At 35.2% G+C, this 16,617-nt stretch overlaps 1 protein-coding gene across 1 annotated transcript in view; it reads left to right on the top strand.

Moving 5' to 3' along the window:
- The window catches only part of barc (RRM1_TatSF1_like and RRM2_TatSF1_like domain-containing protein barc), a 96,815-nt gene that overhangs the window by 17,737 nt on the left and 62,461 nt on the right, over nucleotides 1–16,617 (top strand). The window contains exon 4 of the mRNA XM_081760337.1: nucleotides 9,323–9,525. Within this exon, the coding sequence (XP_081616463.1) occupies nucleotides 9,323–9,525 (203 nt within the window). The remainder of the gene's footprint in view (nucleotides 1–9,322; nucleotides 9,526–16,617) is intronic.

Here is a 16,617-nt window from a genome sequence, read left to right as displayed (position 1 = left end):
CACAAGGGGCATGTTGTCACAGTAGCAATTCTGAAAAAAGCGAAAACATTAGCGCGCCGGTGCTGCTTTCTTGTTTACTTACTAGATGTCACTACTAACTGTACTCGATTGGAGATACGCGGCAACAACTGTGCTGCGTCAGTTGAACTTTGTTTTCAGTGCCGGAATGTAAATTTTCCGAGTTCTGAAATTGCTGTTTTGTGTGTTCGTGAAAGCGGTAGAAACAAATATTTTTGTGTGTGTTATGTAGGTTACAAATAGAGCTTCATAATGTGCTACCTTAAATGCATCTAATCTTGTCGTTTGGTATAGATATTTTGTAAAAATAGTAATGGCGACGCGTGAGGCATGTTGTCACAGTGGCAATGTGCCCCACTGTGTGTTCTGTATAATACAAACGATAGGGTTATCTCTGTTTCGCAAACAGTGAGAATATACAAAAGAAAGACAGAGAGGAAAGCACCACCAATGGAAGATCTACTGGTTGCAGCAAGAGCTATGAAAAGAAATAACCTCATATCAATACGTAGGCCTAAAGCTGCTAAAGAATTTCATGTCCACTACAGAACATTGGCAAGATTTTGTGCACGTGTTACAGATGACGAACTACTGTTCAGCCAATGCTCATTTACATTAGGTTACTCTTCGTAATACTAGGAAGAATTACTAGTATCATACCAAAACAAGCTTCGCACATATAATTTGGACTCGCTACAAAAGAGGTTCGCGATTTGGCTTACAACTATGCAAAAGCGCTAGGATTGAAATGCCTAGAGTCGTGGAATGAAAAGGCCATTGCTGGCCCAGACTGGTATCCGGTATTTCTGAAAAGACATGGTGATCTTGCTATAAGAATTCCCCAAGCAAATAGTTTTGCACCTACAAACAATGTCAACGAAGGTCCAAAGAAGATTACGATTCTTCTTCAGAGGACGACAATATATTTGTTTAGTTTATGGCGATCCATACAGTGTGAATGCATGTAGCAAGAAGTGGGTTCAGTGCACTCGATGTACGGAATCGGCCTACGAAAACTGAGGGAAGCAGAACTTGTTTTACGTGTGTATTAACTGTGACTCTGACGATGATCTCCAGGTATGGTACTTTGTAGAAGCAAAAGGATAAACATTTTCAAACTAGTTTGCGGTGCGTACTAATAAAACGCAACTAAACTCGTAATAATATTTACTCCTCTCCTAGCTATACAGTAGTCCTATCAGAGGAATTCTTTGCAGTTCATAAACTACCATCAGAAACAACTTAAATGCAATTGGCTAATTTTGCATTGGCCTATTGGAGATGTAGGCTATGATTTGATAATTTCGTCATTTTGTTATGACCTTTTAGTTTGTAGTTTTGATTCCTTAGCTATGAGTTAGTTCTGTTTTTATGGCAGTTTTGGTTTTCCTACAAAGCTTGATGTAACAATAAATCTTTTAGGTTGAGAAAATATAAGCTACAGGTCCTCCTACTTTCTTTCATTTTTAACTAATATAGTTTCTCCTTTCATATAATTGTTTTGATTCTCTTTCAGACGCTAAATATTTAATGCTGGTAACATTTACAGTCTTTTTGCATTAGTAATATCTACCAATTTCTGGAAAGTGACACAAGAATAACATGTGACAATTTGCCCCATATATTGTGACAACTTACCCCGCATATGGGGTACATTGTCACAACTGTATTGATCATAAAGTATAGTACATAAGTCCAGTTCAGAGCGAGTTACATTGGACAGAGAAATATATGCTATGCACAAGATAACAAAGTATGTGTATACTAAAAATTATAATTTTCGGCCTTACACGAGCATCACAAGAAAATAAAACGTGAAAATTGTGACAATGTTCCCCGGTCTCCCCTATGACGGATAACGTCCCTCGGCATAGCCGAGTCGGTGAGCCAACTATTTACGGAAAGTATTTTCTAAAATATAAAATTGCATTGTTTTCAAATGGGCTATAAGCATAATCAATACATTAATTTGTTATATAATTATCTCAAGCTAAGCAAAGTTTTTTTCATTTATTCAGTGCATTCAGAACTTTATAAAGGTCTTATGTAGAATGTTGTTGTATATCTTAACGTGAAAGCATTTAATTCGCCCGAGGAAAGTCCAAAATTTGATAAAAATCACTTTCAATGTGATCAACTTAGTTGTAGCAATAATATATTAACAAAAAGCTCAAAAACCCAGGTGGGTTTTAAGGTGGGTTTTTTCAGGTGGGTCCAACCCGAAAAAACCCACCGGGTTTTTTCGGGTTGGGCCCACTTGGGCAAACCCTGCTTACTACCCTTTGTAAACGGAGTGTTAATGAAAGAACAACCATGTAGATACGTATAGGACCTAGGGGGAAGTCGTATGGTGCGTATGACCTTGACGGCAGCCATCTTGAAATCCGCCATTTTGAATTAAGGTCAAGTTTCTTAAATGGGAATAGGGTAATATGATACATAATTTCGAGCTACAATTTAATCAGGAAGACAATGGTGAAGTTAGTTTTAAGATGCGCCCATTTGGTGAAAAGTTACAGGCATATTAATTGTTTATACTTACTATGTGCGTAAGTCCCTTACCTCCGCTTCTAACCCGCGTATTAATGATAATAAGTGGATAAAGGTTTCGGTAATACATATTATGCCTAGAGGGAAGTGATACGATAAGGGTATCATTGACGGCAGCCATTTTGAAATCCGCCATTTTGAATTAAAGTGAAGTTTTGAAAACTGGAAACCATAGCATGTGGCACCACATTTTAATAGTAAATTTTCCCCAAAAGCCAATGATATGCTTATTTTTCTTCTATAATTAACCAATATGAATTTATGATTCTTCTAATGTGCACGAAACGTGCATTATCCGATCTTTTAAATTGGCAACACTCCTAATTTTCATCGCATGTTTTAAGATTCCAACTAGCACTTTGCAATTGTTTCCATGGCTCATGTTTTCCAAATTTATTTCCTTTTTTTAATAGTTGCGATTTGTCAGTTCATGAATAGTGTTGGGATAAGCATCCAGCAATCTTTCTGAATTTTGAAGGCTTGCCATGCAATTATTAATTTCCTAGGCAATGTAATTATTTATTTCCTATACCTGCCCTTCAGAAACTCGTTTAATGACATGAATCATCGCAGAACGAAAGAACTCCAACTTTGCATTCAGGTAATACCGGAGACGTAGCTTGTAATGGATAGTAGATGAGACTAGAAATAAATTGAAAATTCACTTAAAAATAGGAAACGAAATATGATTGTTGTGTAAATCAATGGTCTTTTGTTTTGTTTTATATTTATTTGTTTATTATATATTTATTTTCTAGGGCAATATTTTAGCTAGTCAGACAAAAAAGTCATTCGTTTTCTAGCGATTGTTGTCGATGGTTCATGTTTGTAAGATTTATAATCAGTATTGATCGGGAACTCGATTAAGTTACACCTCTTTATAAACAAGTTACCTGTTTTCATATTTTGTTCACGGTACAAACAGTGTATTGGGAACAGTCATATTATGTCTCTTTGATATTTTCTATCATTGCTGCTGTTCCTTTAAAGTTATAAAGTTGTATTTATTTTTAAAAAAATACTGTTTGTCGTTTGCGCAACATGTAGGCTACATTTCATGATAATTTTGAGTTCGGGTTACACCAATTTCTTATAATTTCATTTGTATTTCTTTATATCACATAGGTCCATAGGTACCTCATGTACTCTGGGTTAAAATAAATAATTACACTGCCTAGGAAATTAATAATTACATGGGAAGTCTTCAAAATTCAGAAAGATTGCTGGATGCTTATCCCAACACTATTCATGAACTGACAAATCGCAACTATTAAAAAAAGGAAATAAATTTGGAAAACATGAGCCATGGAAACAATTGCAAAGTGCTAGTTGGAATCTTAAAACATGCGATGAAAATTAGGAGTGTTGCCAATTTAAAAGATCGAATAATGGACGTTTCGTGCACATTAGAAGAATCATAAATTCATATTGGTTAATTATAGAAGAAAAATAAGCATATCATTGGCTTTTGGGGAAAATTTACTATTAAAATATGGTGCCACATGCTATGGTTTCCAGTTTTCAAAACTTCACTTTAATTCAAAATGGCGGATTTCAAAATGACTGCCGTCAATGATACCCTTATCGTATCACTTTCCTCTAGGCATAATATGTATTACCGAAACCTTTATCCACTTATTATCATTAATACGCGGGTTAGAAGCAGAGGTAAGGGACTTACGCACATAGTAAGTATAAACAATTAATATGCCTGTAACTTTTCACCAAATGGGCGCATCTTAAAACTAACTTCACCATTGTCTTCCTAATTAAATTGTAGCCCGAAATTATGTATCATATTACCCTATTCCCACTTAAGAAACTTGACCTTAATTCAAAATGGCGGATTTCAAGACGGCTGCCGTCAAGATCATACGCACCATACGACTTTCCCTTTGGCCCTATACGTATCTACATGATTGTTCTTTCATTAACACTCCGTTTACAAAGGGTAGTAAGGGACATCTGCAGTAATCTCTATTAACCACATCACAACCTTTAAAAATTATTAAAAAATAGAAAACTTGCACCATGGCAAAAATTTCTGTCATCACAAGTAATGAATACATGTCCTCTATCAGCAACAAAAATTTCATTGAAATCGGAGCCGGACAATTGGGTGATGTCCCTTGTCAGCATATTCCAGCACCATCCCAATCCACCTTTTGCAGCCATAAGCACAAACTACAAATTTTCCTGGACCCAAGACTTTTATTTCTGATGTCTTCTGTTTGTGTTTTTTATCTACCCAAACTCTATGTAGATGTTCCATTGCTTTAGAGGAAATTAGGCCAATTTTTAAACTTATTCAGGGTGTCTACTGACCTGGAAAACCTTGAAAACCTGGAATTAGCCTGGAATTTACTTTTGGACCTGGAAAACCTGGAAATAGCCTGGAATTGGATGAGGAACCTGGAAGTTTTAAAATTGTTTTTGGGATTGGTATGGAATAAGTATATTTTTGTAAAATGCAAGAAAGTTATATACTACAGCATAAGTTAAAAGCCAATATATATACTACAGCATAAGTTAAAAGCCAATAATAACTTATTCAGTGGAGACGTAGTTGAGAAAGACAGACAGACGTGAGCAGGGTGCAGCCGGTGAATGTTTTTGGAAAGTTGGAATGTAGATGTAGAGCGCGCAGCTTAATATCTCTTTAAGGAAGTCTTATCTGTTCTGAACATATGATTTCCTTTGTGAGATTTTAAGCAGCACTCTCTACTTTGGATAATTTTGGAAATATAGGTGTCGGAAGTTCATTTTCCACACTTTCGGCACCTTTTAGCTCGGAAACTATGCGCCCTGGAGAAGAGTTAAAGAGGATTTTTTTTCTTGTTTGGGTGCCGAGAATCATTTCCCGAAGTTAGTCGGTTTAATTAAGGTTCACCCCTGTATAGTATTCCTACATTAGGATATTTAAAGCTACTGCACATTTTTCTCAACCGGCCTTCTGGTAGGGGATATTTTAATTAAACATTTTCTTGTGTAAAATGTTTGGGGATCTACATTTCAGTCAGTTTTTTTCTTTTCATCTTGTCACTTAAAGAAACTATCACTTGCCATATGCATTCTCTAATTATAACGTTTTTGTTAAGAACTATATAAAATTGCATTAACTTATACGTATTACAATAAATGTCACTCTACTGAATAGACCTGGAAAAAAAGGAAAAATAAACCTTGAAAACCTTGATAAAACCTGGAATTTGAAAACAAACATTTAGTAGACACCCTGTTATTTCACTATCAGGAATGAAAGCATGGTTATTTCTTGTTCCAGGTATTGTATTCACAGGAATTTTCTTGAGTCGTGCGATGCTGCTGAACTTCTTCAGTTGATTAAAAAAAAAAAAAAATCTAATGGATAAGATATTATCCACAGCCCATTTATAAAACTGATGCGCATTTAATGTTTGGTTCGCAGTTGTCTTCTGTAAACTTGCACGAGTAATAAATCGCTTTGTCGTTCCATCGCAAACATTTTTAGTATGTGAAGTGGCAAAGAAATGCCACTCATATGTAAGACCAAAATCTGATTTGTTTCTACAAATGTTCTTGAAATTTTTACAATTTTTATGTTGAACCCCAGAGCCATTACTGAAAGATATGACATGTTTAAGGAATGGTAGCTCCGTTTGTAAGTTTGCCAAGAACAGTGCTATGTACAGTTACACTGTCATGTTTCAAATGGTCACTGATTACGCTATCACCTTCCAAGGCTGTTCTGAGTTATTTTCATGGTTCATTAACCTGAAATAGCCATATGAAGAATGTATTAATCCCTTGGAAATTCATTACTACTGAAAATTTTACTATATATTAGAAGTTTTAGTTTGGTCCGCAGGTTCAAATACCCAAAAACAAATTTGGTTCACACTAAATATAGATATTTCTTCATCTTGTGCTAAAAAATTCACACACGTACAACTTTCACCACATTCTCCTTCCGGGGCCCGAACTTGGGACTATAAATTTTACTATAACTCTACACCTATTCAATATTCATTAGTTTTGATTGTAGATTTGAAATCTACGTGAAAATTACATGCGGATGCAAATCTGTAGCTTCTTAGTTCTTAACGGTAATTGAAACTAACAATAAAATTCAAAATCACCTGTGTTTTGAGTCGTGACCTTGAAGCTAATTGCGTAATTAATTAATAATTAACTGTAAGGGTCGGAAAAGTTTTATTTTGGGAAATAACTATTCTTAAACATGTCTTTCAATGTACAAAATATTAGCAAAATCTGAGAGCATGAATTTTTCATCATTGGTTGATTTGAAAAAGAATGACTCATATATGAGTAGTAATAAACCTTTAATATGTATGTATATTTTAGTAGATGTTATTTTTTTTATTATTATTATTAAGTTATAAGGGATAACCATTGAATATATGAGGGAAGATTTCAAAAAAAAAAAAAATAAATAAAAAATAAATAAATAAATAAATAAAAAAAATAAATAAATAAATAAAGCTAGATATCCTTTGGGTACTTCAAATGTGTTTTATTTAAAAGGTAGACAAAATTTTGAAAATAAGTCTAAAATCATAAAACAACGATACTGGGGACAAGAAATTAGAATTTTTAAGTTAGCAGTTTAAATATAACATACCGGGTAGATACACTTAAGCTTCGCTTCGGTCATTCTTTCTCACTTTAGGGGGCGCGGTGGCTCAGTGGTAGAGCGTTCACCTCCGGTGCTTTGGGTCCCTGGTTCGATCCCAACTCATGGAAGAGCACCCTCGTGGCTAAGTGGTTAGCACACGGGTCGTTGACATGGGAGACCCGACTGGAGCTCATATGGAATCCACACATTAAGCTGTAGGTCCACATCCCACATTGCCTCGCTGCTGAAAGGGACGTAAACCCCAAATCAAATCAAAGTCGTGTATTATAAGCATTTTTTTCTACCGTGGAATACTTATTTATCCGAAAAAATGAACACTACTTTTCATGCAGTGCTATTTATGGAGATCTCGTATGTGTATGCAACGTGTCCCAGTAAAATGTATTAGCATTTTTAGCGATTGTGAACTTTAGTTTAGAACTGGAGATTTGTCTTGCGGTCCTTTAATTATTTCTCGTGAAGACAAGCTAGGATGATAAGAAAGGACCTCTTCTATGCAAGATAATTGTGCGTGATAGTCTCCGCGTTTGCCAACTGCTCCGGATTCAAGTCCCGGCGTGTTTCGGAGTTTACATAAATGGCGAAGTCGCGTTCTTCATACGCTTGATGTTAGAAGAAAAAGCAAGAATCGATCAATAAATTCAAAGTTTATAGCCATACACCAACGTTTTGTAACCCAAAATAAAGAAAATAGATATAGAATATCGCAAGATTTCTTAAGTAATAGGAATTGATGATCATTTGGTTCTGATACTATTAAAATTAAGTATAAAAGAGCTGTAAACAATTATGATGGCTTTATTTTGTATTTGATGCGTATTTTTTCTGTTTTATACATACAGGGTTTGTTCAAAAAGTAGTAGGACTGAATATATATATATATATATATATATATATATATATATATATATATATATATATATATATATATATATAATGTGTGTGTAAAATTTTGACACATCGATTTAATAGTTTTCAAAATATCCCCCTTCTACATCAACATAGCGTTTCCAACAACTCTGCCAATCACAGAAGGCTCCCTGGAACGCAGAAACTGGAATGCTCTTCAGCTTCCTCGTTGCGGCACCTTAAATGGCCTGAACTAAGCCGTGGTGCCGTCCTTTCATGACCCTTTTCAGTCAGAGGAAGAGGGTGTAGTCTGCAGGAACGATATCTGGGTTGTACGGTGGCTGGGGAAGCTGATTGATGCCATGTTTGTTCAGGAAGTCCGTGACAGCAAAGGCTGTGTAGCTCGGCGTATTGTCGTGATGAAGCTTCCATGATCCAGCGATTGCTGGACGGGCGCGGATGACTCGTTTTCTGAATCTTTCAAGTCTTCCATGTAGAATGCAACATTCACAGTCTTACCAGACAGTACAGATTCCCTGTGAACCACTTCTTTACAGTCAAAAAAGATAATTAACATCAATTTCATTTTCTACTTGCTCATACCGGCTTCGATCAACGCATGGCATCACTCCCATAAGGAATATTGATCATGTCATGGGTCTCACTCGTAGTTAACCTAGTTTGACGCAAAACTTCACCACTTAACGCTGCTCTAACAAACAATTCATTGTGAAAATGATAAGGCACCCTGAAAGGGGTTCACCTTAAACTCGATCTACATTCCGTAAGGACTCGGAGACCCCTGGTGTCCTGTTAGCTAAGGCCCCACCACCACCCAACCGGCGCAGTAACATCCCGTCCTTCACCACGTCTTACTATTTCCCGAACAAACCCTGTATGAGCGTTGGGGGTCTTCATCTAAACCACTTTCAATTCGAAAGATCTTCAGGATAGACCCGAAGTGAAAATTTTAATTTCCACATTCGTTTGCGTGTATTAAATAACGTATTCTGGCAACGAATACTTATTGCAGTGACTTTAGTATATACAGTTTTGTGGGGTACTATGCATTATTTCACATGTAACTAATTCCGATACAATCCTATACCCGCTAAAAACCTTTTCTTATATACGTCATAACAGTACTGTTAACAGTCAGCGAAAATTTGACGATAAGCTTTTTTTAATTTTATATCACACGATACGGAAGAGCAAAGTTTGTATCTTTTGATACTATTAAATATAGTCATTTTATTTTCTGGTTATCAGGTTGGTTTGAATTGGATGACGCTCATAATACCAAAGTATATGTGACGAATCTGCCGTTGGACATCACAGAACAGGAATTCGTGGATTTAATGCAGAAGTGTGGTTTGGTCATGAAGAATCCGGATACGGGAAAGATGAAAGTTAAGCTGTACAGAGAAGAAGATGGACAATTCAAGGGAGATGCTCTATGCACCTACATCAAGGTAAATAGAAGTTCTTTTGTTATTTATCTCGTTCCCTGAATCTCTTATAGTAATATGTACTCTACACACACACACACACACACACACACATTTATATATATATATATATATATATATATATATATATATATAGTGAAACCTCCCTAAAGCGGACAGCAGTGGGGAATCAAAAATTGGCCGCTATAGATTGGTGTCCGCCTTAGAGAGGTTTCAATATTTTCTTACGTAAATTAATAAACAAGGTAATATGCAATTAGAAAAAAAAATATTTCTGCATGAATCACGCATTTATGAATATTACCAAAATGCTACTGTACCTGTATTATCTTGCACCATCCAATTCGAGGTACAACATGGGAATAAGATGTTATAGTTCTCTGCACTTTTCACTTATCGCTACTTACAACGTTTTCGGTGTGTTGCTTTAATTTGTGAGTTAATTGCAGTCTAGCAATGACTTTTTAAAAAGACAATATGCGTATCCGTAGTGAAAAATACCAAACTTGTCTTCTGTTTGGTTAAAGATTCCAGCGGGACAGTAGAATGATGTGTCATTCCAAACAGTGGGCAACTGTCAATCATTTTTGTTTCTGAAGCAGGTTGAGTGGGAGTGGAATGCAAGCAAAGGATATAAGGGTGTTGTGAAACAGAGACCCTTCCTCTGGGTTGCTGAACAGACAGTTGAGGAGGCAAAATGTTGTCACACCCACATGTTCTTCCTTGGTGACATACGTATGAATTACTAAAAGTGTATTTTTACTGCACTTTCCAACTTGTTTCTAGAGAAAGTGTCCGTAATACGGAGGTAAATAATACTTATAAAAGACAAGAAAGACTGTCCGTGTCCGTACTAGAGAGTGTCCGCTTTAAAGAGGTTTGCCAATATGTTTTTTCCTATTACAGTGTTTGGGGATTACAAAATATGTCCGTTATGGGAGGTGTCCGCTTTCTAGAGGTGTCCGTTAGTAGAGGTTTCACTGTATATATAAAGAGTTTGTGTGTTTGTCTGTCTGTCTGTGTGCGGCCTGGGGACCAGACGAGTGGACCGAGAGTTACCAAATTTTGGTCAGGGGTACTTTGGCCCAGGCCCCAGATAAAGACGAAGCCCTTTTTCAAATTTCAAACCAGGGGGGCGTTTACCGGAACCGGCTTGAGAACCAGACAAATTGACCGAGAGTTACCAAATTTTAGTTAGGAATACCTTGGTCCAGGCTCCAGACCAGAGTTAAACGTTTTTGTCAAAATTCGAACCAGGAGGGTCTCAGGGAAGCGTTTACCGGGACATGTAAAAGTAGTAGAAAATGACCGATATTAGTGTCGAATTCATAGTTTTTGCGGTCGCTGAAATCAATGGTGAAACTCCGATCTCATTAACTTTCAAATTCATGTTATTCGGCTCCGGGCTGGAGATTACCTGGGGGCGGGGGGTAGAGATACCGAGACATATAAAAGTAATCCAAAATGACCGATATTAGTGTCAAATCCATAGTTTTCGCGGTCGCTGAAATCAATGGTGATTTCCCACAGGCGTTGACTTCCAAATACAGCCCCCATGCGAAGAATGAGTATATTCAGCTAGTATATATTATATATATTATAAAACAGTCTATCATTATCTTTCCTTTATAACAAAATGGTTCTCTTTCGATCTTACATACAGTTAAAGCTCAGTGATTAGTCTTCTTGGAAACCAGACGTTTACCTTTAGGTGTCTGTTGGCTCTCAAGAACACAATTTATTACCGAATACAAATCAAATTATTAGAAACAGACCATAGAACTGATGACAGAAACCATACCCTACTCGACACTTTATTCTATCTGTAAGGAAAGTGGTTCGATTAACTTTCCAAATCCAAGACTAGAGCTTACTTTTCAAAGACTAGATTACTAGTTAAAATACGGAACCTTAGCATTACTCTTTTTTGCCCTCTTACTTTTTTCATACTTGTTTCATAGTACTAGCCTAGAAATATATATCTGTTTTGCTATGCTCATTTAATTTACATTGAAGTTACTGGAAAAAAAAAAGTGTTCGGTTTAAAATGTTTAAAATATGGAAAATGAATTGGATCCGAGTTGCAGTTGACTGGACTGGAACTGGACTTTATGTGAAATAAGTTGTTTTGTTTTATCGTAAAAAATGAAATTGACTTCGCTGGTGCGTAATTCCAATTAATCGTTTCTTCAAGTCATTATGGATTCAAAACTTAATTTAAAAAAAAAAAAAAAAAAATATATGGACAGATTCGAAAATAGCTACCACAATCAATCTGTAGAATGTCAGAGTTAAAACTTCTTAAAAATACAATTGCTGTTACATTTTCCTTTGTTTTTCATTATCATACTTGTTTGTGATGCATAGAAAATGTTTACTATTTCACTGTGTGAATTAATAATAATAATAATGTTTGCTTTGTTTGAGTTCTGTTCTGTACAAGATTTTTTGACTCCTTTACAGATTAAAAATATGTTCACAGTTCGTTTTATTTCAGTATCTTGTGTCCCTTTGTTGATCTTTCACACCTTTCAGAGAAATCCCCCTCGCCAGTTTGGAAATCACTGGTCCATTGGATCTGTTAAAAAGAAAGAAAAAAAATAGAAATGAAACATTGTAATTTACCTTATAGCCTTCTGAAATGTGAGCTCCTATTGAAAATAATAGTACTCATTTCTACTATGATAATCAGAGATCGGATTCTACCTAAAATTTTGATACTTAAATTCACCTCTTTCGTTACAGCTGACGAAGGATTCTTGCTGTTAAGAAGCTTTTAGTTGATTAATGAATGATCAGTATATCAGTTCCCACCTTACTTATTTGAGGTTTTGTCTAAAACTAACTTCGGTAATCCCAGTAATTTTGACAGTACTCTCAATTACCTGAGATTCACGGGTAAAGACAAAATTGTTATGTCATTATTAGAAATCGAATCCAGATACGTAGCAGAGGCAAATTTAGAACTGTGCCACCGCCTAATCAATGCAGCTTATTATTATAATATTATATTATATTATTATTTCCTAAATAAGTGTTGTAATCGAAAAGAAATACCATAACTTAGTATGGCAAAATACATTTTAAAAGTATCAGTTTATGCGGCAAAAATCACTATATTAATTGTCTTTTTGTGTCAGTAATTTACCAAAAGTTCAGTTAAATATGTTAATCTATATTAAAAATCGTTGAGTAGTACTAATTAATAAGTATAATTTGAAAGATCATTTGCCAGAACACATCAAAACAAAGGAAAATAAAAGAAATTGCAAATCGTAGAAATATTAGTCATAAACTGCAGGGAAAATATACTAATGAATACGGTGACCAGAATTGAGATAGTATTGAATATCTTGGTCGTGATTTTTTTTTTTTTTTTTAATACGTTAATCATATCGTATGTTTTCAGCATATGGTAATATTGTTAGTCGTATGTTGAAGATTTTTTAATGTGTTATATCTTTTATTCGGATTCTTATTTTTTATTTTGTATTTCGTAGCTGATATTGCTTTTAGCGTGCGGTGCTTTTGTCTAGTGTGTTTTATGTGTTACAAAAAATTCTAACTGCAGGCGCAATAATAATTATACTAATCTATTTCGTTCTTACCTTATAGGCCTATTTAATTAATTTCTTACACATCACATATTAATTGATGATCTTCATTTACGTTTATTTAATCATGTCTTTACTTTTTAATTTTATTTTCTTGTTAAACATAAATATGTATGATATCAATAATTAATCACTTACTGCCAATGTTTAATCTTCTTCATAATACTTTATTACTTCCACTACCGTGTATTATTTTATTTTTTCACAATTTTTATCTATTGTTATATTTTCCGCGGGAACGTATGCGGTTCGGATCCTACGTTAAACCGCAGATTCACGTCTCATATAGCTTTGCTGCTGAACGGAACGTTAAACCCAAATCAAATCGACAAAAATTTATTCAGGGTTCCTACTGGTCAGAGAAGTCAGGGAAACAGAGAAAAAGACTGGAAATCAGGCAGTCAGAGAAATTTTGTAAAATATATTTTTGCTAACATTAATTGTACATCAATTTCAGCTTAGCCAACCATTCACGAGCACAGTATGTAACGTTGCTCAGATATTTATGGGTGGTAAGTGGACTGTACGTATGAGCAATTGATTATTATTTGTCGCTATAGAATAAGTGTTCTCATATATAAATATTCACCATGTCAACGCCTGTCATAAAAGTCAGAGAATTTCCTGCCAAAGGTCAGGGAGAAGTCAGGGAAATAGATTTCTCTGGATCAGTAGGAACCTTGTTATATCTTTTTATTGACATTTCCGCTTTTACCGCCTATTTGTTTTTACCTTTTATTATTAGTTTTTACCTTGGCAGTCGTGTTTCTGCAAGAAACTAAAGTTATTGGCTTCTAAATTCACGTAGACAAATAGTCTCAATGCGGACGTTGTCACTCAATCTGATTAATTATAGCAATACTCTAAATTAAAGATGAAAAAAAAAAATTGTGTGAAGGAGATTTTGTCACATAAAAAGTCAGCTTTTTGGGAGGGAAACGGAAATTTTCGCTTTGTCAAAGACCACTTGTTTTTTCTTGTTATGTATTCTACAGTTAAGAAAGTGCGTTTACAACATCCAGTACTTGTAAATCCTATTATTAGTATAGGACTGGCTATCTTGATTGCTTTTCAGACTGCATGGTAGTTGTTACCTGCAAGTTTTAAGTTAAAAACGGCACATCATACCTTTTTCAAGAAAAGATGACTAAAGCGTAGAAAATGATCAATTTTTTGTGGAATTTTCGATGCTATATCCAATCATAACTAATTTTCCGATGATTACTCTTCATTAATTTTTCTAGGATAGATCCAGAGGAAAGAAGATCCTAACAATTACTTGCTAATGCACGCTATAAGATATATATTAAAATTAATACTAACTTTCTATCCCCCCCCAAAAAAAGTACTGTATTTATTGAATTATTTAATCCACAAGGAAAACACCTTGGACCACCAAAATTAAGAAAAGAAGTCATATTTAAAGAAATTGTTTTTTCAAAAATCGTTTTTACAAAAAAAAAAAAAAAAAAAATCCCCAAGAGTAAACTGATCCTTGTAAATATTTTCATGAAAAGTGATCGATGCATCATTATAGAACTACTAATAAAATATTTATCTTAGACATTTTGGAAATAATCGTCTGAGTCATTTTGAGAAAATTATCTGGGAAAAGCTTGCCATGTTCGCAGGTTATTAATGAAATATTTATTTGTAAAATGTGCACAAAATCACCTCAGTCATTGAGGAAATAGTCCATAAAGTATTATCCCTTCTCGATATTTCCCAGAGAAATGACTTGCTCCACAATATAAGGTTGTTAATGAAATATTGATGTATGAAATATAGACAAAATCGTTAGAACCATGTTTTGAAACACCCAGAATCCCAATCCCAAGGTACTCACGCAACATTTTTTATAGAGGGAGTTTGGATATGGGAATATAATTTGAAGTGCTCACCAACTACCTCTATAAAGATTGTTGCGGAAGTACCGCAGGATTCTGAAACACGAATATTTAGATAGGACACACATACTAGTTCCTAAGTGAAGTCTTGATTCGACTACGGTAGGTCTCATAGTTTTGGAGCTATGGACCGTTAAAATTCATTTTTTCATGTTTTTGGCAGCCTATAACTCCGAAAAGGAGCATTTGTGCACCCAGGTTGGTCTATACTTTTTGTCTTATCTTGGTGTCAGGAATCACCTCCGAAACGTCGGTGTTGTTTTGAAACACACACATATATATATATATATATATATATATATATATATATATATATATATATATCGGGACGAATGAACAAACAGGCCTACATTCTAAAAGCACTTTTTCAGCGTGTAGCGGCCATGAAACACGTAAATTCCTTAAAACCTCAAGCTCGATTTTTTGCACGATGATTATCATACTTTCTTATCTCCCATTGTTGCTTGAAAGTAAAAAACAAAAACCTGACGAATGTATTATTAACAAAGGGAAAAAGCACCTAATTTAATCCAGAAAACTCCCAAAGTTTCAGATTTACGATAGAAAGAAAAAGGAGGAGGCAGTGACAAACATTCTGTCCTACTACGTATAATTTGTTCTTATATGGAGAAATTGAGTTAATAATTGATTTAAAAAAAAATATCGAGATGATTTTTGTAATACCGAGGAGCCAAGAATTTTTTTCCACGCAAAACTTGCATATTACGACAGTACCTCAATTTCCGTTGACGACTTGAACTGTAAAATACCTATACACACAATCCAAGGTATTTTTTCTTCTTTGGTTCGCATACAGCTATCGCTGTTGAGCTTCTTCATGGGTAAGCGGTTAGCGTACGCGCCTTTGGCGTGGGAGACCGGGGTTCGATTCCCGGCAGGAGCTCATGTGGTTCGGATTCCACGTTAATCTCATATAGCCTCGCTGCTGAAAGAGACGCTAAACCCAAAATCAACTCAACAACTCTCGTTGTTGATTTCAGTTTAGCATTCTTTCAGCAGCGAGGCTATTCGAGACGTGAACCTAAAGTTTAACGTGTGATCCGAACCACATGAGCTTCCGCCGGGAATTGAATCTCCCGTGACAAAGGCGCGTACGTTAACCGCTTAGCCACAAGGGAGCTCGCATACAACTCTCGTGTTATATTTTGCACAAACATAAATAATTTATGGTAAATTTCGCCAACTAACAAGTATCACTTTAACTAAATGTCCATAAGTACTCTCCCAATCGCCTGGACCTATTTCTAAGTTTAGTTTCCCTAACCTACAAACTTGTTTAATGCTATTAGTATTTCAAGTCTCTTCTCAGAGATCAGACAAAAGCAAACGTTCAAATGGCCGATTAAAATATTTTGTAAAAAGAACAATAGCCGGTGTTGAGCGTGATTTTGCGCTCAAACTCACCTATATTTTGAGCTAAACTCAACTCTCGTTGAAATTTTTCAAAACGAGCTGGCTCGTGATATAAGAGTCACGAAAAACGAACATGCTGAAGTGAGCTAGCTCAAATGAGCACGTTCAGTTACAGTCCTGAAAACTGGTATCACGCTATG

The sequence above is a fragment of the Thermobia domestica genome, chromosome 5 (assembly GCF_964235325.1).
Source record: "Thermobia domestica chromosome 5, izTheDome1.hap1.1, whole genome shotgun sequence".
Taxonomy (NCBI): Eukaryota; Metazoa; Arthropoda; class Insecta; order Zygentoma; family Lepismatidae; genus Thermobia; species Thermobia domestica.
This window is presented reverse-complemented; position numbering and strand designations above follow the sequence as displayed.